The sequence below is a fragment of the Saimiri boliviensis genome, chromosome 2 (assembly GCF_048565385.1).
Source record: "Saimiri boliviensis isolate mSaiBol1 chromosome 2, mSaiBol1.pri, whole genome shotgun sequence".
NCBI classification, from domain to species: domain Eukaryota; kingdom Metazoa; phylum Chordata; class Mammalia; order Primates; family Cebidae; genus Saimiri; species Saimiri boliviensis.
The window spans coordinates 76,824,011-76,848,685 of NC_133450.1; the positions used below are offsets into that span (position 1 = coordinate 76,824,011).

The 24,675-nt window shown below is 37.0% G+C and overlaps 1 protein-coding gene across 6 annotated transcripts in view; it reads left to right on the top strand.

Annotated features, from left to right (window-relative positions):
- Window positions 1-24,675, top strand: part of FAM227B (family with sequence similarity 227 member B) — a 349,113-nt gene that overhangs the window by 60,647 nt on the left and 263,791 nt on the right. For all 6 annotated transcript variants that reach the window (XR_012516264.1, XM_074393630.1, XM_074393631.1 and 3 more), the window contains exons 10-11: window positions 13,708-13,834; window positions 24,027-24,164. Coding sequence is in view for 5 of the 6 variants with exons in the window: in XM_074393630.1 (XP_074249731.1) it covers window positions 13,708-13,834; window positions 24,027-24,164 (265 nt within the window). In the remaining variant the exon portion in view is untranslated. The remainder of the gene's footprint in view (window positions 1-13,707; window positions 13,835-24,026; window positions 24,165-24,675) is intronic.

Genomic DNA, 24,675 nt, shown 5'->3' on the forward strand with positions numbered 1-24,675 from the left:
GCTTCCGCCATTACTGAGACTCTCCACGGCTACGGAGGCAGGCTGCCGTTGCCGAGGCAACCCGCCATTGCCGAGGCAACCTGCCACAACAGAGAGAGTCCGCCATAACAGAGGCGGGGCCACCATTGCCCAGACAGTTCTAACTACGCCCATATAAAAAGGACTACAGGGAAGAGCTCAGGGCAGCTGGGCGGAGCCCACAGCAGCTCAGCAAAGCCCCCGCGGGCAGGCAGAGGCTAGGCGTGCTGCTAGCTGGGCGGGTCCGACCTGAAAAAAAAAAAAAATCGAAAAAGGCAGTAGTGCAACGGAAACTCATAAAACTCCAACTCCCTGGGACAGAGACAGACAACAGGTGGATAAACCCACAAAAATGGGTAGAAACCAGCGTAAAAAGGATGAAAACTCCCGAAACCAGAACACCTCTCCTCCTAAAAGTGATCACAACTCCTCACCAGCAAGGGAACCAGACCGGATGGAGAAGGAGGGTGATGAAATGACAGAATCAGACTTCAGAAGATGGGTAGTAAGAAACTACAATGAGCTAAAAGAACATGTTCTAACCCATCGCAAAGAAAATAGGAACCTTGAAAAAAGATTGGACGAACTGCTGACGAGAATGGACAGCATAGAGAGGAGAATAAGTGAATTGATGGAGCTGAAAAATGCAACACGAGAACTTCGGGAAGCATGCACAAGCTTCAACAGCCGAATTGACCAAGCAGAAGAAAGGATATCAGAGGTCGAAGACCAACTCAATGAAATAAAAAGAGAAGGCAAGAACAGAGAAAAAAGCGCAAAAAGGAATGAACAAAATCTTCAAGAAATGTGGGACTATGTGAAAAGACCTAATCTACGTCTGATAGGTGTACCTGAATGTGATGAAGAGAATGAATCCAAGCTGGAAAATACTCTTCAGGATATTATCCAGGAAAACTTCCCCAACCTAGCAAGGCAGACCAATATTCAAATCCAGGAAATACAGAGAACACCACAGAGATATTCCTCAAGAAGAGCAACCCCAAGGCACATAATCGTCAGATTCACCAGGGTTGAAATGAAAGAGAAAATGCTAAGGGCAGCCAGAGAGAAAGGTCGGGTTACCCACAAAGGGAAGCCCATTAGACTCACAGCAGATCTCTCAGCAGAAACCCTACAAGCCAGAAGAGACTGGGGGCCAATATTCAACATCCTTAAAGAAAAGAACTTTCAACCCAGAATCTCCTATCCAGCCAAACTCAGCTTCATAAGTGAAGGAAAAATAAAATCCTTTGTGAACAAGCAAGCACTCAGAGATTTCATCACCACCAAACCTGCTCTACAAGAACTCCTGAAAGAGGCTCTACACACATAAAGGAAAAACCAGTACCAGCCACTCCAAAAACACACCAAATGGTAAAAAAGCAGCAACACAATCAAGAATCTGCATCAACTAACCAACAAAACAGCCAGGTAGCATCAAAATGACAGCATCAAATTCACACATAACAATACTATCCCTAAATGTCAATGGACTAAATGCCCCAATCAAAAGACACAGACTGGCAAATTGGATAAAAAGCCAAAACCCATCAGTGTGCTGTATCCAGGAAACCCATCTTACATGCAAGGATACACAAAGGCTCAAAATAAAGGGATGGAGGAAGATCTACCAAGCAAATGGAGAGCAAAAAAAGGCAGGAGTTGCAATTCTCATCTCTGATAAAATAGACTTTAAAGCAACAAAGATCAAAAGAGACAAAGAAGGACATTACATAATGGTAAAAGGATCACTGCAACAAGAAGAGCTAACGATCCTAAATATATACGCACCCAATACAGGAGCACCCAGATACATAAGGCAAGTTCTTAATGACTTACAAAGAGACTTAGACTCCCACACAATAATAGTGGGAGACTTTAACACCCCATTGTCAATATTAGACAGATCAACCAGACAGAAAATCAACAAGGATATCCAGGACCTGAACACAGACCTGGAACGAGCAAACCTAATAGACATTTACAGAACTCTCCACCCCAAATCCACAGAATATACATTCTTCTCAGCACCACATCACACCTACTCTAAAATTGACCACATAATTGGCAATAAGTCACTCCTCAGCAAATGCAAAAGAACAGAAATCATAACAAACAGTCTCTCAGACCACAGTGCAATCGAGTTAGAACTCAGAATGCAGAAACTAACTCAGAACCGCACAGCTTCATGGAAACTGAACAACTTGCTCTTGAATGTTGACTGGATAAACAATGAAATGAAGGCAGAAATAAAGATGTTCTTCGAAACCAATGAGAACGAAGACACAACATACCAGAATCTCTGGGACACATTTAAAGCAGTCTCTAGAGGAAAATATATAGCAATGAGTGCCCACATGAGAAGAAAGGAGAGATCGAAAATTGACACCCTATCATCAAAATTGAAAGAGCTAGAGGAGCAAGATCAAAAAAACTCAAAACCTAGCAGAAGACAGGAAATAACTAAGATCAGAGCAGAACTGAAGGAAATAGAGACACAAAAAACTCTTCAAAAAATCAATAAATCCAGGAGCTGGTTTTTTGAAAAGATCAACAAAATAGACAGACCACTAGCCAGATTAATAAAAAAGAAAAGAGAGAATAACCAAATTGATGCAATAAAAAACGATAAAGGGGATATCACCACAGATTCCACAGAAATCCAAACCATCATCAGAGATTATTACAAACAACTCTATGCACATAAACTAGTAAACCTGGAAGAAATGGATAAATTCCTGGACACCTGCAACCTCCCAAGCCTAAACCTGGAAGAAGCCGAAACCCTGAATAGACCAATAACATGGTCTGAAGTCGAGGCAGCAATAAAGAGCCTACCACCCAAAAAAAGCCCAGGTCCAGATGGGTTCACAGCTGAATTCTACCAGACATACAAGGAGGAGCTGATACCATTCCTTCTGAAACTATTCCAGACAATCCAAAAAGAGGGAATCCTTCCCAAATCATTTTACGAGACAAACATCATCCTGATACCAAAACCCGGCAGAGACTCAACAAGAAAAGAAAATTTCAGGCCAATATCCATGATGAACATAGATGCAAAAATCTTCAATAAAATACTGGCAAACCGATTGCAACAGCATATCAAAAAGCTCATCCACCATGATCAAGTAGGATTCATCCCGGGGATGCAAGGCTGGTTCAACATACGCAAGTCCATAAACGTAATTCACCACATAAACAGAACCAAAGACAAAAACCACATGATTATCTCGATTGATGCAGAGAAGGCTTTTGACAAAATTCAACAACCCTTTATGCTAAAAACCCTCAATAAACTAGGTATTGACGGAACGTATCTCAAAACAATAAAAGCTATTTACGACAAACCAACAGCCAATATCATACTGAATGGGCAAAAACTGGAAGCATTCCCTTTGAAATCTGGCACTAGACAAGGATGCCCTCTCTCACCACTCCTATTCAATATAGTACTGGAAGTTCTAGCCAGAGCAATCAGGCAAGAAAAAGAAATAAAGGGTATCCAAATTGGAAAGGAGGAAATCAAATTGTCTCTATTTGCAGATGACATGATTGTATATCTGGAAGACCCCATCATCTCAGCCCAAAATCTCCTGAAACTGATAAACAACTTCAGCAAAGTCTCAGGATACAAAATCAACGTGCAAAAATCACAAGCATTCCTATACACCAGTAATAGACTTCAAGAGAGCCAAATCAAGAACGAACTGCCATTCACAATTGCTACAAAGAGAATAAAGTACCTAGGAATACAACTAACAAGGAACGTAAAGGACCTCTTCAAGGAGAACTACAAGCCATTGCTCAACGAAATAAGAGAGGATACAAACAGATGGAGAAACATTCCATGTTCATGGTTAGGAAGAATCAACATCGTGAAAATGGCCATACTGCCCAAAGTAATTTACAGATTCAATGCTATTCCCATCAAGCTACCAATGACCTTCTTCACAGAACTGGAAAAAAACACCTTAAACTTCATATGGAACCAAAAGAGAGCCCGCATAGCCAAGTCAATTCTAAGCAAAAAGAACAAAGCGGGAGGCATCACACTACCGGACTTCAAACTATACTACAAGGCTACAGTAATCAAAACAGCATGGTACTGGTACCAAAACAGAGATATAGACCAATGGAACAGAACAGAGGCCTCACAGGAAATACAACATACCCACAACCATCTGATCTTCGACAAACCTGACAAAAACAAGCAATGGGGAAAGGACTCCCTGTTTAATAAATGGTGTTGGGAAAACTGGCTAGCCATGTGCAGAAAGCAGAAACAGGACCCCTTCCTGACACCTTACACCAAAATTAACTCCAGATGGATTAAAGACTTAAACATCAGACCTAATACCATAAAAACCTTAGAAGAAAATCTAGGCAAAACCATTCAGGACATAGGTGTAGGCAAGGACTTCATGACCAAAACGCCAAAAGCAATGGCAACAAAAGCCAAAATAGACAAATGGGACCTAATCAAACTCCACAGCTTCTGCACGGCAAAAGAAACAGTCAGTAGAGTGAATCGGCAACCAACAGAATGGGAAAAAATTTTTGCAGTCTACCCATCTGACAAGGGGCTGATATCCAGAATTTACAAAGAACTAAAGCAGATCTACAAGAAAAAAACAAACAAGCCCATTCAAAAATGGGTGAAGGATATGAACAGATACTTTACAAAAGAAGACATACAGGAGGCCAACAAACATATGAAAAAATGCTCATCATCACTGGTCATCAGAGAAATGCAAATCAAAACCACATTGAGATACCATCTCACACCAGTTAGAATGGCGATCATTAAAAAATCGGGAAACAACAGATGCTGGAGAGGATGTGGAGAAATAGGAACACTTTTACACTGTTGGTGGGAATGTAAATTAATTCAACCATTGTGGAAGACAGTGTGGCGATTCCTCAAGGACCTAAAAATAGAAATCCCATTTGACCCAGCAATCCCATTACTGGGTATATATCCAAAGGATTATAAATCATTCTACTACAAGGACACGTGCACACGAATGTTCATTGCAGCACTGTTTACAATAGCAAAGACCTGGAACCAACCCAAATGCCCAACGATGATAGACTGGATAGGGAAAATGTGGTACATATACACCATGGAATATTATGCAGCCATCAAAAACGATGAGTTCACGTCCTTTATAGGGACATGGATGAACCTGGAAACCATCATTCTCAGCAAACTGACACAAGAGCAGAAAATCAAACACCGTATATTCTCGCTCATAGGCGGGTGTTGAACAATGAGAACACATGGACACAGGGAGGGGAGCACTACACACTGGGGTCTGTTGGGGGGAAATGGGGGAGGGGCGGGGGGTGGGGAGGTGGGAAGAGATAGCATGGGGAGAAATGACAGATACAGGTGAGGGGACGGAAGGCAGCAAAGCACACTGCCATGTGTGTACCTATGCAACAATCTTGCATGTTCATCACATGTACCCCAAAACCTAAAATGCAATAAAAAAAAAAAAAAAAAAAAAAAAAAAAAAAAAGAAAGAGGGAAAGAAAGCAAGCAGCATGGAAAACATTTCAGGATATTATTTATGAAAAATTACCCAACCTCTCTAGAAAAGCCAACATTCAAATTCAGAAAATGTGAAAAAGAACTGCAAAATACTATACAAGAAGACCATTTCCAAGACACATAGTCATCAGATTCTCCACAGTTGACATGAAAGAAAAAACTTTAATGGCATAGAGAGAAGAGGCGGTCACCTACAAAGGGAACCTCATCAATTGGCTAGCAGACCTTTCAGCAAAAACTTTACAACCCAGAAGAGATTTGTGGGGTGTTGGGGGTAGCTATATTCAGCATTCTTAAAAGAGTTTCCAACCAAGAATTAATATCCAGCCTAACTAAACTTAATAAGTGAAGGAAAAATAAGATCCTTTTCAGACAAGCAAATGTTATGGGAGTTGACTACCAAAAAACCTGCTTTATAAGAGGTCCTGAAGAGAGTGCAATATATGGAAAGGAAAGATTTTTATTGGCCACTGCATAGACCAATGACATTATAAAGCAATCACATAAAGAAGTCTGCATAATAACCAGCCAAAAACATGATGACTAGATTAAATCTGCATATATCAATAGTGACCTTGAATGTAAATGCCTCAATTAAAAGGAACAAAGTGGCAAGTTGAATAAAGAAGTCCCAACTGCATGGTGTCTTCAAGAGATCAGTCTCCCATGCAGTGATACGCATAGGCTCAAAGTAAAGGGATGGAGAAAAATCTACCTAGCAAACAGAAAAAAGCAGAAGTTGCTATTCTAATTTAAGGCAAAACAAGCAGAGGCAGAGCAAAATGGCAGAATAGAAGCCTCACTGATTGTTCCCCCAAGAGGACACCAAGTTAACAACTATCTACACAGAGAAAACACCTTCTTAAAAACCAGAAATCAGACGAGTACTCATAGTGCCTGGTTTTAGCTTCATGTTACTGAAAGAGGCACTGAAGAGACAGGAAACACTGTCTGGAATCACCAACACTATCCCTCCCCAATCTGCAGCAGTGGCAGTGTAGTGCAGAGAGCATTTCTGGGTGCTGGGGAAGGGAGAACACAACATTGTGAGGCAGTTAACTCAGTGTTGTCCTGTTAGAACAGAAAGGAAAACCAAACCAAACTCAGCTGATACCAGCCCACAGAGGGAGCATTTAAAACAGCCCTGGACAGAGGAGAATTGTGGATCCCAGTGGTCAGAACTTGAGAACCTGCAAACCTTGCCACAGAGGGCTACAAATTCTGTGTCTCTAAGTAAATCTGAAAGGCAGTCTAGGCCATAAGGACTGCAACTCTTAAACAAGACCTATTACTGAACTATGTCCAGAGATGGTGGACTGAAGTGTACTTGTGCATAGTGAGACCCCATTAGGGGCAGCCAAGGGAGTACAGACATCACCTCTCTCATAACCCTAGGCTGAACAGCTTACAGCTCCAAAAGAGGCCCCTTCCTTCTGCTAAAGGAAAGGAGAGGGAAGAGTGTGGAGGACTTTGACTTGCATTTTGGATACCATCTCAGCCCCAGCAAGATAGTGCACTAGATGGAGATGAGGCCCTTATTCCAGGGCATAGCTTTCAGATGACATTTCTAGACACACCTTGGGCAAAAAGGGAACATACTGCCTTGAAAGAACAGCCCCAATCCTGGCAGCATTATTACCTGCTAACTGAAGAGCCCTTGGGCCCTGAATAACTAGCAGCAATACCCAGGTACTACATTGAGGGCTCTGGGTGAGACTCTGAGACTTGCTTGCTTCAGGTATCAGCATGGCCACAGGTGGGAAGAGCACCAGGTGGGCTCTTGGGGTCCCTGATTCCAGGACTTAACTCTTGGGCAGCATTTCTGGACCTGCTCTGGCCACAGAGGAGCCCACTTCCCTGAAGGTTGTGTCCCAGGCCAGGTGGCATTCAACAAAAGCTGATTTAAGAGCCTGTGACCCTTAAGGGAACATTGACTGATAGTCTGGCAATATTCCTTATGGCATGGTGTGGCAGTGGCTACAGGGTGAAATGACTCTACCTTTTGAAAGGGGAGGGAAGAGTGGGAAGGACTGCATCTTGTGGTTTGAGTGCTAGCTCCAAGGGTTTTTTTCTGTAGTCCCTGGCTCTCAGACAGCACACATGGACCCACCTACCAGGGGAACCTCACCACCCTGAACAGAAGGACACAGGCCAGGCTGACTTTGCCACATACTGATTGTAGAGCCCCAGGGCCTTGAGCAAACATATACAATAGTGAGGGAGTGATTACTACATGGCTTCAGTGAGACCCAGCACTGTTCTTGCTTCAGGTCTGACCCAGTGTAGTCATAATGGTGAGAGCCAAAGGAGTGCTTGTGTCACTCCACCTACATCTTTAGGTGTAAGAACAGAGAGAGAGATTCTGTATGGGAGAAAGTAAGGGAGGAGAACAAAAGTCTCTGCCTGGTAATTCAGAGAATCACCTCCACGAGTCTGCAAGAACCGTAGTGTTACTGAGCTTGGGGTGTCCCTAAAAGTAGATACAGCTTAGATCATGAAACCCAAGTTCTTTCAAATATCTGGAAAGCCTTCCCAAGTAGGACAGCTACAAATAAGCCCAGACAGTGAATATTACAATAAATACCTAACTCTTTTATTTTATTTTATTTTATTTTATTTTTTTATTGCATTTTAGGTTTGGGGGTACATGTGATGAACATGCAAGATTGTTGCATAGGTACACACATGGCAGTGTGGTTTGCTGCCTTCTGTCCCCTCACCTGTATCTGTCATTTCTCCCCATGCTATCTCTTCCCACCTCCCTACCCCCCGCCCCTCCCCCATTTCCCCCCAACGGACCCCAGTGTGTAGTGCTCCCCTCCCTGCGTCCATGTGTTCTCATTGTTCAACACCCGCCTATGAAGGAATGAAAAATTTTACCCTCAAGTATTGTATCTGGCAAAACATCCTTCAAACATGAAAGAGAGAAAAAGACGTTCCCACACAAAGCTGAGGGATTTCTTCAATACCAGACCTGTCCTACAATAAATGCTATAGTGAGTACTTCAATCAGAAAGAAAGAAACATTAGTGAGCAATAAATAATCAATTGAATTTACAAAACTCACTGGTAATAGTAAGTGCACAGAAAAACACAGAATATTAAAACACTGTAACTGTTGTGTGTAAACTACTCTTATAAGTAGAAGTACTAAATAAAGGAGGAACCATTCAAAAATTATAATTTCAACAACTTACATAGTACAGTAAGATATAAATAGAAACAACAAAGTTAAAAATTGGAGGGACAAATTTAAAACATTGATTTTTTATTAGTTTTTCTTTTATGCAAATAGTGTTATATTGTTATCAGGTTAAAATATGGGTCTTAAATTTGCAAGCCTCATTGTAATCTCAAACCAAAAAAAAAATACAGAGCAAAAAATACAAAACAAAAATACAAAGGAAGAAACTAAAGTATATCATCAAAGAAAAATCATGTTCACTACAGGAAGACAGGAAGCAAAGAAAGAAGAAAGAGAAGACCACAGAACAACCAGAAAATAGATAACAAAATCACAGAAGTAAGCCCTTACTTATCAATAATAATGTTGAGTGTAAGTGGACTAATCTTTCTAATCAAAAGATGTAGACTAGTTGAATGGATGTAAACCAAGACTCATTGTTCTGTTGCCAACAAAAAAAAAAACACTCCACCTATAAAGATATACATAGACTAAAAATAAAGGTATGAAGAAAGACGTTCTATGCCAATGGAAACCAGAAAAAGAGGAGTTGCTATACTTACATCAGACAAAATATACTTAAATACAGAAACTATAAGAAGAAACAAAGAAGGCTATTATGTAATAATAAAGGGATCAATCCGGCAAGAAGATATAACAATTTAAAATATATATGCAAATCAATAACAAGAAGAAATTTGAAAACTAAACACATGGAAATTAAACAGTACGCTCCTAATGACCATTGGGTCAATGAAGAAATTAAGAATTTGAAAAGTTCTCTTTAAACAAATGATAATGGAAACACAATATACCAAGAGAGTGAAAAAACATCCTTCAAACATGAAAGAGAGATAAAGACATTCCCACACAAAAGTGAGAGGCATATTTATAGCTGTAAGTGGCTACTTGCAGCAGTAATAAGAAGGATATTGATAGCTGTGACTACATCAAAAAAGAACGACTTCAAAGAAACAATTTAACAATGTGTCTTAAAGAATTATAAAAGCAAGAGCAAACCAAACCCAAAATTAGTAGAAGGAAAGAAATAATAAAGATCAGAGCAGAAATAAATGAAATTGAAATTGAAAACACACACACACACACACACACACACACACACACACACACAATAAAAAAGGTCAATAGACTGGGTGTGGTGGCTCATGCCTATAGTCCTGGGACTTTGGGAGGCTGAGGCAGGTGGAACATAAAGTTAGATCCAGTCCTCCTGGCCAACGTGGTGACACCCCATCTCTACTAAAATACAAAAAATTAGCTGGTCTTGGTGGTTTGTGCCTGTAGTTCCAGCTACTCAGGAGGCTGAGGCAGGAGAATCACGTGAACCTGGGAGGTAGAGGTTGCAGTGAGCCAGGATTGCACCACTACACTTCAACCTGGCAACAGAGCAAGACTCTACCTAAAAAAAAAAAAAAATCAATAAAACAAGTTTGTTTTCTTAAAAGTTTTTTAAAAATTGACAAATCATTAGCCAGACTAAGTAAAAGAGAGAGAAGATACAAACAAAATCAGAAATGAAAAAGGAGACATTGCAACTGACACTGCAGAAAGTCAAAGTATTATTAGTCTCTACCATGAGCAAGTGTATGCCAATAAATTAGAACATCTAGAAGAAATGGAAAAATTTCTAAATATATACCACCTCCCAAGACTAAACCAGGACGAAATTCAAATCCTGAGCAGACCAAGTAATGAGATCAAAGCCATAATGGAAAGGATCCCAGTAAAGAAAAGCCCAGGACTTGCTGGCTTCACTGCTAAATTCTACAAACATTCAAAGAAGAACTAATACCAATTCTACTCAAACTATTTTAAAAAATAGAGGAGGAGGGAATACTCCCAAACTCACTCTACAGGGCAGTGTTACTTGGATATCAAAACTAGACAAAGGCACATCAAGAAAAGAAAAGAAAAGAAAACTACAGATCAGAATAATTGATGAATATTGATGCAAAAACCCTCAACAAGATACTGCAAACCAAAAATTCAGCAATACATTAGAAGTATCATTCATCATTACCAAGTGGCATTTATTCCTGAACTGGTTCAACATAGGCAAATCAATCAATGTGATACATCATATTAACAGAATGAAGGATAAAAACTATATGATCATTTCAATTGATGCTCAAAAAAGTATTTGATAAAATTCCATATCCCTTCATGATTAAAAATTATCAAAAAATTGGTGATATAAGGAATATACCTCAGCATAGTAAAAAGCATATATGACAGATTCAGAGCTTGTATCATACTTAATGGGGAAAAACCAAAAGTTTTTCCTCTAAGATCTGAAACATGACGAGGATACAAACTGTCACCAGTTATTCATCATAGTACTGGAATTCCATGTACTGATGAATAGAATGTATATTCTGAAGTTGTTGGGTAGTATATTCTATAAATATCTGTTAAGTCCATTTGTTCTAGGGCATAATTGAAGTCCATTATTTCTTTGTTGACTTTCCATTTTGATGACCTGTTTGGTGCTTTCAGTGGAGTGTTGAAGTCCTCCACTATTATTGTGTTGCTATATATCTAATTTCTTGTGCCTAGTAATAATTGTTTTACAGATTTATGAGTTTCCATGTTAAATGCCTATAAATTTAGGATTGTGACATTTTCCTATTGGACTGATTGCTTTATCATTATATAAATGTCCCTCTTTGTCTCTTTTAACTGCTGTTGCTTTGAAGTCTGCTTGGTCTGATATAAGAATAGCTACTCCTGGCCAAGCGCAGTGGCTCACGCCTGTAATCCCAGCACTTTGGGAGGCTCAGGTGGGCGGATCATGAGGTCAGGAATTCAAGACCAGCCTCACCAACATGTGAAACCTCATCTCTACTAAAAACACAAAAATTAGCCAGGCATGGTGGTGTGCACCTATAGTCCCAGCTACTCAGAAGGCTGAGGCAGGAGAATTGCTTGAACCTGGGAGGTGGAGTTGCAGTGAGCTGATATCATGCCACTGCACTCCAGCCTGTTGACAGAATGAGACTCTGTCTCAGCGGGGCGAGGGGGTGGGGAATAGCTACTCCTGCTCCCTTCTGGTGAGATCACATGATAGGCCACAAAAGAAGTCTCAATAAATTTAAGAAAATCAAAATTATATAAAGTACCCTTTCAGACCACAGTAGTATAAAATTAGAAATTACTCCAAAAGGAATCATCAAAACTATACCAATACATGGAAATTAATTTGCTCCTTAATGATCTTTGGGTGAACAGTGAAATCAAGATGGAAAATTTAAAATTCTTTGAACTGAGCAATAATACTGACAAAACCTATCTAAACCTCTGACACAGAAAAAGCAGTGCTAAGAGGAAAGTTCATAGCATTAAATGCCTACATCAAAAAGCCTAAAAAAGCACAAATAGACAATCCAAGGTCACACCTCAGGGAACTAGAGAAACAAGAACGAACCAAACCCAAACCCAGCTGAAGAAAATTAATAACAAAGATCAGAGCAGACGAAATGAAATTTAAAAATATATATACAAAAGAGGGAAAAAAACTGATTATTTGAAAAGATTAACAAATTTGATAGGTCATTATCAAGATTAAGCAAGAAAGTAGAAGATACAAATAAGCTCAATTAGAACATAACAGGAAGTATTACCACAGAAATACAAAAGATTATTTAAGGCTACTATAAACACCTTTATGCACACAAATTACAAGATGTAGAAGAGATGGATAAATTACAGGAAATCTACCAGCCTCTTAGATTATATCAGGAAGAAACAGAAACTCTGAACAGAGCAATAATAAGTAGTGAGATTGAAACAGTAATTTAAAAATTTGCCAAAAAAAAAGTTAAGGATCAGATGGATTCACAGCTGAATTCTATCAGACATTTAAAGAAGAATTGGTATGAATTTTACTGAAACTATTCCAAAAGATAGTCAAAGAGGGAATCCTCCCTAATTCGTTCTATGAAGCCAGTATCACCCTAATACCAAAATCAGGAAGGAACATAACGAAAAATGAAAACTACAGAACAATATTACTGATGAACATAGATGTAGAAATCCGCAACAAAATACTAGCTAACCAAATCCAACAGCATATCAAAAATATAATACATCATGAACAACTATGTTTCACAACAGGGATGCAGGGATGGTTTAACATACCCAATAAATGTGATACACCACAAAAACAAAATTAAAAACCATATGATTTTCTTAATAGATGCAGAAAAATCATTTGACAAAATCCAGCACCACTTTATGATTAAAACACTCAGCAAAATTGGCATAGAAGGGACATACCTCAGGGTAATAAAGCCATCTATGACAAACAAAAGCCAACATTATGCTGAATGGGGAGAAGTTGAAAGCATTCTCCCAGAGAACTGGAATAAGACGAGGATGCCTACTTTCACCACTTCTGTTTAACATACTGGAAATTCTAGCCAGATCAGTTTAACAAGAGAATAAAATAAAGGGCATCCAAATGAGTAAAGAGGAAGTCAAACTGTCACTGTTTGCTGATGATATGATTGTATACCTAGAAAACCCTAAAGACTCATCCAGAAAGCTCCTACATCTGACAAATTAATCACTAAAGTTTGAGGATACGAAATCAATGTACACAAATAAGTAGCACTGCTGTATACCAACAACCAAGCTGAGAATCAAATGAAGAACTCAGTTCCTTTTAGGACACCTGCAAATATATATGTATTTATAAATAAATAATATATATATAAATATACATTTATAAATAATACACACACACACATCTCTATAAGAAAAACTGCAGAACACTGCTGAAACAAATCATAGATGAGACAAATAAAAACACATCCCATGCTCACAGATGGGTAGAATCAATATAGTGAAAATGATCATACTGCCAAAAGCAGCCTACAAATTCAATACAATTCCCATAAAAATAACATCATCTTTTTTATTTTGGTAGATATATCCTGATTGTTTGGCACAAGCCATATATGCAACATTCCATGAAGCATTTCCAGAATCTAGTTACCGCTTTAATGATGAATTTAAAGAAGATCTAGGAAATAACATTTTTCTTTGGTGTTCAGGTATGAATATATCATTTAAATATTGATCATTGTTTTGGTTTCTAAAAGTTTGGAGTGGCAGTATTTTATTTATTTCATCCAAAAAAAACACCTCTATCCTAGAATATTTATCAAGAGATTTAAGTACTAGGGTTTAAAACTAAAGTATAAAAATATAGTTTCATGTTCCTGGAATGACCTCCCAACGTTTTATAAGATTGTTATTATGAACCACCAGAAACTATTAACTGTTTTCACATAGTTCTTGTAAATATTTCAATCTAAATGTTATCTCATTTTTAAAACTGCTTAATCTCAGTTTTTACTAACCAAATCACTTTTATAAGAAAATGTTTTATACTTTATGGAGAGAGCCTTTGAGGGGTAAAGACTTGAAAACAACCCTGAAAAACCCCCTGTGAATACACACAGGTAAGAATCTCCTGCTAATCATTTAAAATATCAAATTAATTCAAATATAAAAAACAAAAAGGAAATGTCCACAGCATTCATACAAAGATACTATAAGAAAAAAACATGATGAAGGTCAGAAGAATTTTTTTACAGACGTATTATTAAGTGAATTTGTCTTCCCCCAAATTTATATGTTGAAGTAAATTCTTAATCTCTACTGTACTTCACAATGTGACTGTATTGGAGGTATGGTCTTTAAAGAAGTAATTAAGGTTAAATGGCATTACATGGGTGGGCTCTAATCCAATATGATTGGTGTCCTTATGGGAAGTGGGAGAGATAAATGATATGAGCAACATGGTGGATTAGGTTATCTTTTATCTCACTGTCACACACACAAAATAATTAGACATCTACCCATGAACGAAAATAGTCCTAGAAGGGTTCAAGAGTCAAATTTAAAACCTACATCAACACAGTACAGCAAAAACCAATAACTGCACAGAAAAGATTGCTGGGGAGATTGGCATATGTGAGACATCTGGATACAGCTAGGCACAAAGACAGGTGAGGAAGAGCAGAATCAGTCATGAAGCAGGTACCACTTTGGTCTCCAGTGGCCTGCTCTGCAAAAGATCCTAGCAGCCTTTTCGACTAAGGACTTCAACAGTCCTCGAGGCAGCCACATACCCCCTATAGCTTTCACATCGTATGTCCCCTTAGTGTTCATCCTTTTTTTCTTCAGGACACAGAGAACACTACTGGCTCTTGCCACTGAGATAGTTAACCAACAGCCATTGCTGTTTTTACCTCCTGGGGAGAGAGACACTGCTATGCTTCGACCTCAATAAGAAGCCACTGTTGTACTACCCAGGGCTAGGGCCACCACTCACACCCAAAACCATGCATGCCGCAGACTCTAGAGACACAGACACTCTGTGCATACCCACATTCTAAGTCTCAGCTTTGTTGCAGGAGCATGCATGCCCATGTTTCATACCCCAGAGTCATTTCCACAATAAACTAGCCTTCACCAGGGACCATGGAACCACTTTTACTCCACACATGTCTGTACTTTAAACTCCAGCTCTATAGCCATTCCATAAACACCTCCTATGGACATCAGCTGCATTTGCATTCTGGACTCTAGAGCAACAGTGAATTTTCACATGCCCCTGCTCTGGACCGCAGATCCTAGGGCAAATCCACCTGCACTCATGGCACTGAATCCACTACAATACTGCCTCAGATTCCTGAGGTCTGCATGAATTTATACTCCAGACCTCATTTTCTTGCTTTTCTAGAAGTTCCTATGCCTCACACACCATTCCAAATGCTGCTGCAGGGAACCTGCATCACAAGCACCAATGTCCCTGTTGCCCCAGACCCTAGAGCCACCGACCCTTCATAGGTACTCATACTCTAAGTCTTGGCACCATGGCCACTTCGTGGGCACCAGACATCAGACAGTGCTGCTACCACCACCACCACAAGAGGCCTGCAAACTTAACCTAGAATTTTTTGGGATATCTGCAGGCATGAATTCCACTATAGGAGAAAAAGAGATTAGTAGGATCCCAGCAGTCTTTGTAACTGAATACCCTAACAATCCTCACAGCCATTGCAGATACCACTAGCCTTGGCAACTGAGGATGCTGCAATTTTCGCTAATGCTGACTTCATCTGACAGAGCTGCATGGGAAATGTAAGCTGTTGCATGCTCATGAAGCCAGAAACACTACACCTCACCTAGCCAATGCCTTTATACCCACCCATAGTTGAAGTTCTTTTCTCACCAAAACCAGCATGTCATTAGAGAAATGCAAATCAAAACCACATTGAGATACCATCTCATGCCAATTAGAATGGCGATCATTAAAAAATCTGGAGACAACAGACCCTGGAGAGGATGTGGAGAAATAGGGATGCTTTTACACTGTTGGTGGGAGTGTAAATTAGTTCAAACATTGTGGAAGATGGTGTGGTGATTCCTCAAGGATTTAGAAATAGAAATTCCATTTGACCCAGCAATCCCATTACTGGGTATATACCCAAAGGATTAGAAATCATTCTGTTATAAAGACACATGCATACGTATGTTCATTTCAGCACTGTTTACAATAGCGAAGACTTGGAACCAGCCCAAATGTCCATCAATGATAGACTGGATAAAGGAAATGTAGCACATATACACAATGGAATACTATGCAGCCATAAAAAGGATGAGTTCATGTCCTTCATAGGGACATGGATGAATCTGGAAACCATCATTCTCAGCAAACTGACACAAGAACAGAAAACCAAACACCGCATGTTCTCACTTACAAGTGGGTGTTGAACAAGGAAAATACATGGACACAGGGAGGAGAGCATCACACACTAGGGTCTATTGAGGGTGGAGGGCTAGGAAAGCAACAGCGGGGGGTGGGGAGATTGGGGAGGGATAACATTAGGAGAATGCCTAATATAGGTGGTATGGGATGGAGGCAGCAAACTACTATAGCATGTGTATACCTGCAAGATCAGCCCATATACCCCAGAACTTAAAGTAAAATAAAACAAAAATTTAAAAATATTGGTAAATTGGAGTTTATAAAAATAGAAACTACTCTTCAAAAGACACTGATAAGAGAATGAAAACTCAAGCCACAGACAGAGAAATATTTGTGAATTTCTTATCTGATAAAGGGTTTGTATCTAGTATGCATAAAGACTTCAAAACTCAGTGTTAATAAATAATTCAATAAGAAACACACAAAAGATATGAACACATCATCAAAAATGACTTACAGAAGGCAAATAAGCTCACAAAAACATGCTCAACATCATTAGACAATTGGGAAATGCAAATTAAGACAACACTGAGGTAAACTATATATTTGATTCATGGCTACCACTGAAAAATACCTGCCAAGTGCCAGCCAGAATGTGGGACAACTAGGACTCTCGTACATTGGGTGAATGGTACAGCCACTTTGGAAATCACTTGGCAGTTTCTTACAGAGTTACACATATGGAGCTGGGAGTAGGGGACGGGTTGCTTACAAAGGGGTAAAACTTCCTGGTGGGTGTGGGGGGAGTTTTTAAAATGGTTGAATTGTTTTGTATCTTGATTATTGTGGTGGTTACACAATGGTATGCATTGGTCAAAACTCACAGAACTGTACAATAAAAAGAGATATTAAAAATGCAGAAAATAATGCATATAGCATAAAATATGTATCAATCAACTCTTAATATTATTAGTAAGGCCCCCAGTCAACAGTAGACTATTAGTGTTTAGGTTTGGGGGGCATCAAAAGCTATGTGCAGATTTACAACTCCATGGAGTGTTGGTACCTTGACTCTCACATTGTTCAGGGTCATCTGTATACTCAAAGTTCTGAAAGAAAAATATGTCTAAGAATACTTTGCCTGGAAAAGCTATATTTCAAAAATTAAAGGAAAATAAAAGATTTACCAGACACACAAAACCGCACATAATTAATCACTCCTAGATTGCTTTAAAAGAAATGCTTAAGAGTTTTTCAAGATGAAAGGATGCTAATTAGTAATATGAAAACATGTGAAAGTGTAAAACTTACTGAAAAAATATGCATATAATCAAATTCAGAATATTCTAAATTGCAAGGTAGAGTGTGAATCACTTATAACCCTAATGCACAAAAAGACAAAAATATTAAAGATAATTATAGCTACAATAATTTGTGTATACACAATGTAAATTGTAAAAGATGTAAATTGTGACATCAAAAAACATAAAATAGGGGGATATAAAAGTGTAGACCTTTTTTTTTTTTTTTTTTGAGACAGAGTCTTGCTCTGTCACCAGGGTATAGTGCAGTGGCATGATCTTGGCTCACTGCAATCTTGGCCTCCTAGGTTCAAATGATTCTTGTGCCTCAGCTTCCCAAGTAGCTGGGATTACAGATGTGCCACCACACCCAGCTAATTTTTGTATTTTTAGTAGAGATGGGGTTTCACCATGTTGGCCAGGATGGCCTCAATCTCCTGACCTCGTGATCCATCCACCTTGGCCTCCTAAAGTGCTGGAATTAGAGGCCTGAGCCACCACGCCCGGCCAAAATTGTAGAATTTTTAATGCAAAGTTAAGCTGTTATGATACCAAAGTAGACTGCTGTAATTATAATAGGGTTTATATAAGTAAAAACCTACAGTAGACACACAAAAGAAACAGAAAGGAATCAAATTATAAAGCTGGAGAAAATAATAAAATCACAAAGGAAGACAGCAAGAAAGTAATAAATGAGCAAAGGATCTGCAAAATCAACCAGAAAACAAAAAACAGAATAGCAGGAGTAAGTCCTAACATATCAGTTACATTGAATGTAAATGAATTGTAATCTCCAATCAAACGATAGAGAAGGACTGAATGGATAAAAACAAAACCCGACTATATGCTACCTACAACAGACTTATTTCAGCTTTGAGGATGCACATAGATGGACAGTTACGAGAGAGAATCCATGCAAATGGTAATAAACGAGAGTGAGAAAAGCTCTACTTCTATCAGATAAAATGGAAAAACAAAAACTTAAAAGACAAAGGTTATTCATATAATAAGCAATCAGTTCATAAAGAGGATATAACAGTTGTAAGTATATGTGCACTTAGTGTTGGAGCACCTAAATACATAAAGCAAATATTAACTGAACTGAAGGAAGAAACAGACTACAATACAATAATGTCAGGAGTCTTTAAGAACCTGTTTTCAAAAACTGATCGATCATCTAGAGAGAAAACTAATAGGGAAATAGAGGAATTGACAACACTCTAGACAAAATGACCTAACAGACATGTACAAAACATTCCATCCAAAGCAGCAGAATGCACATTTTTCTCACATACACACAAAACATTCTCCAGGATAGATTATATGTTGGGCCACAAAACAACTTTTAACCACTTTAAGAAGATTGAAATCATATCAAGCATATCTATTGACCACAATGATATGAAATCAGAAATCAGTAATAGGAATAGAACTGGAAAATTTATAAATATATGGAATCTGAACAATATGCTCTTGAATATCCATTTGGTCAAGGAAGAAATCAGAAGGAAAATCAAAATATGTTGAGGCAAAAATGAAAATGGAAACATCTCTAAACTTATGGGATACAACAAAAGCAGTTGAAGGATGTGCCGTTGATGGAGCAGTGGTGAGTCACACACAAATGTGCATCACAAACTATTTTAAACATAAAAAAGTTTAAGGATTTTTGTTCACATGAGACTTTCTTAAGGAAACACAAGTGGTCACATGCTAGCCAATTAAAATATGAAAAAGATTGTATGGTTTGTACCTCAGAAGATTCATAAAGATAAAAGTAAATATTTTGGTGAATGAGCATAAATTTTTTCTTCTTCTCATTTGACTTTGTAGTTAGAGCTGTGTGACTCTGTGATCCTAGAAAAATCACATCATTTTTTGATCTGTTTACTTTGTAAAATTGTTCTGATTAAATGATAAAATAGTTTTTTGAGACTTCTAATATTTTTAATATGTCAAATATTGATTACTCTTGGAAAATTTCTGTAAATGCTGTTTTTTTTTAAGAAGGTATGGGATACTTGATGCTTTTTGCATTATTCTGGAACAATTTCCATTCCTCTTTTCTTAAGTCTATTTTGTCTAATTTTCCACCAAAGAAGGAATCATTTTATTTGCAATTTTTACTTGACAAAATTATTCATGCATTAATTTTGCTTTCGTCATTATTTTATCTCAGTCTTTTTAAATGACTGCTTTTTTTTAACTTACAGAGCTGAAAGTTTTGTACATGATTTTCATATTTATTACCTAGTAATAAAAGCTTTAAGGCTATGAGTGTACCCCTGAGTAAACCTTTATTTATAACTCATAATGTTTAACTATAATATTTTCACCACGGGCTTTCTTCTTTATATGATTCTAATTAATCTCTGAAAATGTGTCAAATAGCAAATTTTCAAATAGTAGCAGCTGACATTTCATAATTTAATTGAGAGGAATATCAGTGTGTTCCCAAGCCATTCAAAAACCCCAACCAGCTTCCTTAAATATCTGTTTACAATCTATTATATATAGATATTCCCTTAAATATATATATATATAATATTATCTATATTATATATAGATATTCCCTAAAATATCTATATAATAACCCACCAAGAATGTCTTCATAAGTCGTTTAATAGACAAAGTACCTGTTTATCCAGTAACAAACTTATTAACGGATATGTTTTTTGGCAGTATTCAACAACAATGTACAATAATGGCCACAAATTATATTTGCCTTCTTAAGGCAGTGAATAAGTACTAAAGTGTAAATGAACAATGAAATATATCAGAAACATGTTGAATATATTATCTAAATTGTGCCAGGGTTGCACATTCTCTCAGGCATTTGGCAGAGAGAAACACTGGGACCCTTGTGGGACTCAGCCCACAGTCTGAAGACAGGGAAAATGATGGAAGTAATGCAGAATGCTTTTAAAAAACAAAAGCATGAGACATGATCCTTTCTGGAGAATAGCTGATGTACAAGTGCAGCATTACCCGTATCTTCTCATCCAGGCTCCCAAGAACTCTATATAATTTTCACAATGAATGAATGATTTTTGTGTTTTTCTATTCAGAAATGAAATTTTGACTTTAAATATTTGTAAGTTGTTATAGAGATATTCAAATCTTGAAGGATTCTGATAGCGAGAAATATCTTTTTTCCCTACACTTTCAACATTTTATTACTGATTTTTAAATTTTTCTATGAATATTTGTTTTTAACATTTTATTGAAATCTAATATACATCTAGTACATTGCACAAATCTGTAGGGTGCACCTTAATACATATTATAGAATATATATAAACATACAGAATACATAATATATATACACAGACATATATACATGAAATCAGCATACAAATCAAGGTATAGAACATTTTCTATAGATCTATTTAAGTATCCATCTCAAATGGGAAGAAACTAATCCTTCAGCCTTTTTGTTTTTGCATCTCAATTCTCTATATTATGTTCAAAAAGAGAAAACAAAGAAAAAGCAAAGTAAGAAACAATCAAAGAATTACTTCAAAAAGTTTTCCATGCTTGAAAAACTTGAGTTTCTAGTTTTTCTAAGAGATTATCTAGTGCTTCGGACAATGGATAAAAATTGATGTATGCCACAGTAAATTGTTTTGAGTCCTCAGAACCCAGAAAAAAAAAATGCGAAAAGCTTCCAGAGAACAGAAAGATTAAGAAACAGAATTGTATCCTCCCTCTTATCAGCAACTCTGAAAGATGGAAGAGAATGGAACAATGTCTTACAAATTCTAAGGGAGAATGATTTACAGCCTAGGACCCCCTAAACCCAACCAATTTGTCAAGTAAGTGTAAGGATGAACCAAAGACATTGTTAACATATATATCTTTTCTTATCATGTTACTGGAGAAAAAAATCACCAAAATAAGGAGTAAATTAAGGAAGAGGTTAAGATGACAGTCAAGAAATAGAGGCTTTGTCACATAAGGCATGTAAATTGAATCCCCAAAATAATAGCGAAGGGAGCTCCCTAGATAATAACTGCGCAAGCCTGGTGAAAAAATTCGTTCAGGTTTGAGCACGTTGGCAGGCTTTGGGAGAGATGTTTCCAAGAATATTAAACTCAGAGAATCCCTAGTGCATCTGGATGTATTCAGAAGTAATTTAAACAGTGGTGGGTGGAGTAGTTTTTAGCTAAGTAAATTGTAAGTACATAGAACACAAGAAAATGAAAACATCCAAAGATTATTAACTTCAGAGAAAAAAATTTTCTTAAGAAAATAAGTAAATCAGATTCATTTTTTTAAATATCAGTTCTCCACATTATTCTTTATATTAAAACAAAACTGGTTCAGTTGTCAACAAGATTTTACATAGTTATAATGTAAATGTTGATATTCACAAAATGAAAAATATAACAGTTGGTATTATGTAAAGAATAGAAAGTTAGCTTGTATGTGGTGATAATGGAATAGGATGGTGAAAGATTGTTAAATCTTTATCTTCCTTAAGCCAGTAGATAATGCCTAAAATTAACACATCAAAGTGTAAAAATATAGCCCTTCTTTTGTATGCTATCATTATGGGTCGTCTTGGGGATGTGTGAGGAACTGTGAGAGTTTGGAAATTAAACAGTTTGACATATATTTGACTCTTTAAACTATATGTCTGTATACATTTTATAAAATGAAAATTAGAATATATGTAAGTTGCCAATCAATTACAAAGACATTTTAGGTATTTAGCTCTTTTATTTTATATGCCATTTGTTTCTAAACCCTGTAGGATAACAGTTTCCTAGGAAATACTTGAATAGATCCTACTAGGGTTTAGTTTTTAAAAATTGGCAATGCGAAAAGATAAATAACACTTCATTCAGGTGTTGTGCCTCTATATAAAGGTCATTCTTTAAAACAATTCATATTTTGTGACCATTTTGAATTAAAACTTGTAAGTAATGTTGGAATGTAGTCAGAAATCAAGCAGTGGTTAATTGGAAAAAAAAAAGTAACAGTGAAATTAATTTATATTAAGTGCTTAGTATGGACCAGGCACGATGCTAAATAATTTCACATCTGCCTTGATGGCAGACAGGGACTAGATTGAAATGAAATTTTTGCCCCTTTTGTCAAGCACAAAGTTTGGTACATAGTAATCCCTCTCTCTCTTTATATATCAGGACCAAGTAGGGTTCATCTAACACTGGACAGTATTAACATTTTATTTTAATAAATGTATTTTCTTTTCCAAATTCTGATACTTTAACATCTGGGACCTTGATGACTCTAGAAGGACTACATTTCCTAGGGTTAGTCAATTTCTAAAGACAACTTGCCTATGAGCATGTTTTTTAAATGCTTTTTAATTTTTAAACAAACCAATTGAGAGGCCACAACACAACCATTTCCTTTATTGGGCTTTCACACTCTGGTTCACTATCCACCTACCCTAATCATCCCAGGACTAGATGATAAGTGATAGCTCTATGCACTAAAGCCTGCTGAAATTATTTAAACTAGTCAATCATAGGTCTTCTTGCCTTGCCTATTCCTTCTTAAGGAAAACACAGTAAAGACTTATGCCCACAGTTCTCCCTTCTTTCTCTGCCTCTTTACTGGCCCCAAGGCTTGCCCATGTGGGCCCCTGTGGCATGACATCCCCCTACTCTTGGGAACTGTGAGTAATAAAACATCTTTACAAAGGCAATCTACTGATCTGTTGGTCTTACTATACTTCATCTTTTCTATTAATGTACAATATTTTAAAACATAGGCAATCTATCTAGAAGCACTCAAGTGAATCAAACTGAAGTCTTCTGTTAAATAAGTGGTAACTGTATCTAAAAACATTTAGAAAATTATAATTTGATGGCCCAGTCTAGTGAATAATCCTCGCTGAACAATCACCACTGAGCAAATATTGGCTACATTTATGAGCATGTTAGTTTATAGTCATAATTATGGTTAACATAATATTAATAATATTAGTTCATATTTGTGCAGTACTTTCCCATTTACTAACACTTTAACATATATTTCAAAAGAATTTATATTATTCACATTTTTATTGCTGAGAATACAGATGTTTAGAGTGGTTAAATGACTTATCAAATCCTACGCAGCTTAAAAGAAAAAAAAGGAACTTTTTTTGTTGTAAGGATGAAATGTATAATTATCATAAAAATACTTTGACAAATTAAAAGGTATTTTCAAAATCCAAATTTCTTTGGCTAAATATGCATTTTATATTCGCAGGTTTAAAACCTCAAAAAGGCTTTTGGACCCACTGGAAACTGAAAGAACTCTCCACAACCACCATTCATGGTGGCAAAAAAGCACCTGCTAAATCAGTAAAGGAGAGAATTGCAGGCAGTCAAGAACGTATATCAACCAGTAAGTAAGTTTTTGTATACTGCAGAATGGAATAGGTAGGAAAATCAAGTATATTAAGTTATTTATTAGTCAGAATTTTCTAATGATTTATTTTCTGGTGAGGGTCTGAAAATAACATTTGACTTATAGATCAATGTTATAGTGATATACACTTAATTCAACTTTTTCCATTTGTCTGTTATAAAATAATGATGTTTTTTACTTTTATCATTTTTGTCTTTATGTATACTACAGATATTCTCACTTTTACTTCTATTGCTAACTGGTTAATCAAGTGTTTTCTCAATAGATAAGTTTAAATTTTTTATTTTGTTCATTTAAATTATGTTTTCTTTAGAGTTTCAGTTTTGTGTTGTGTTTGTCAAGACTTAACTAAGATTATAAAAATACCTACCTGTATTTTTAAAGTATTTTTAAATTTCCATATTAATTTAATTCTTTATTTCATTATAAGCAGCATAGTTGTATTCCAATGTGATGGGTTTTTTTCCCCTAAATGACTCATTTATTA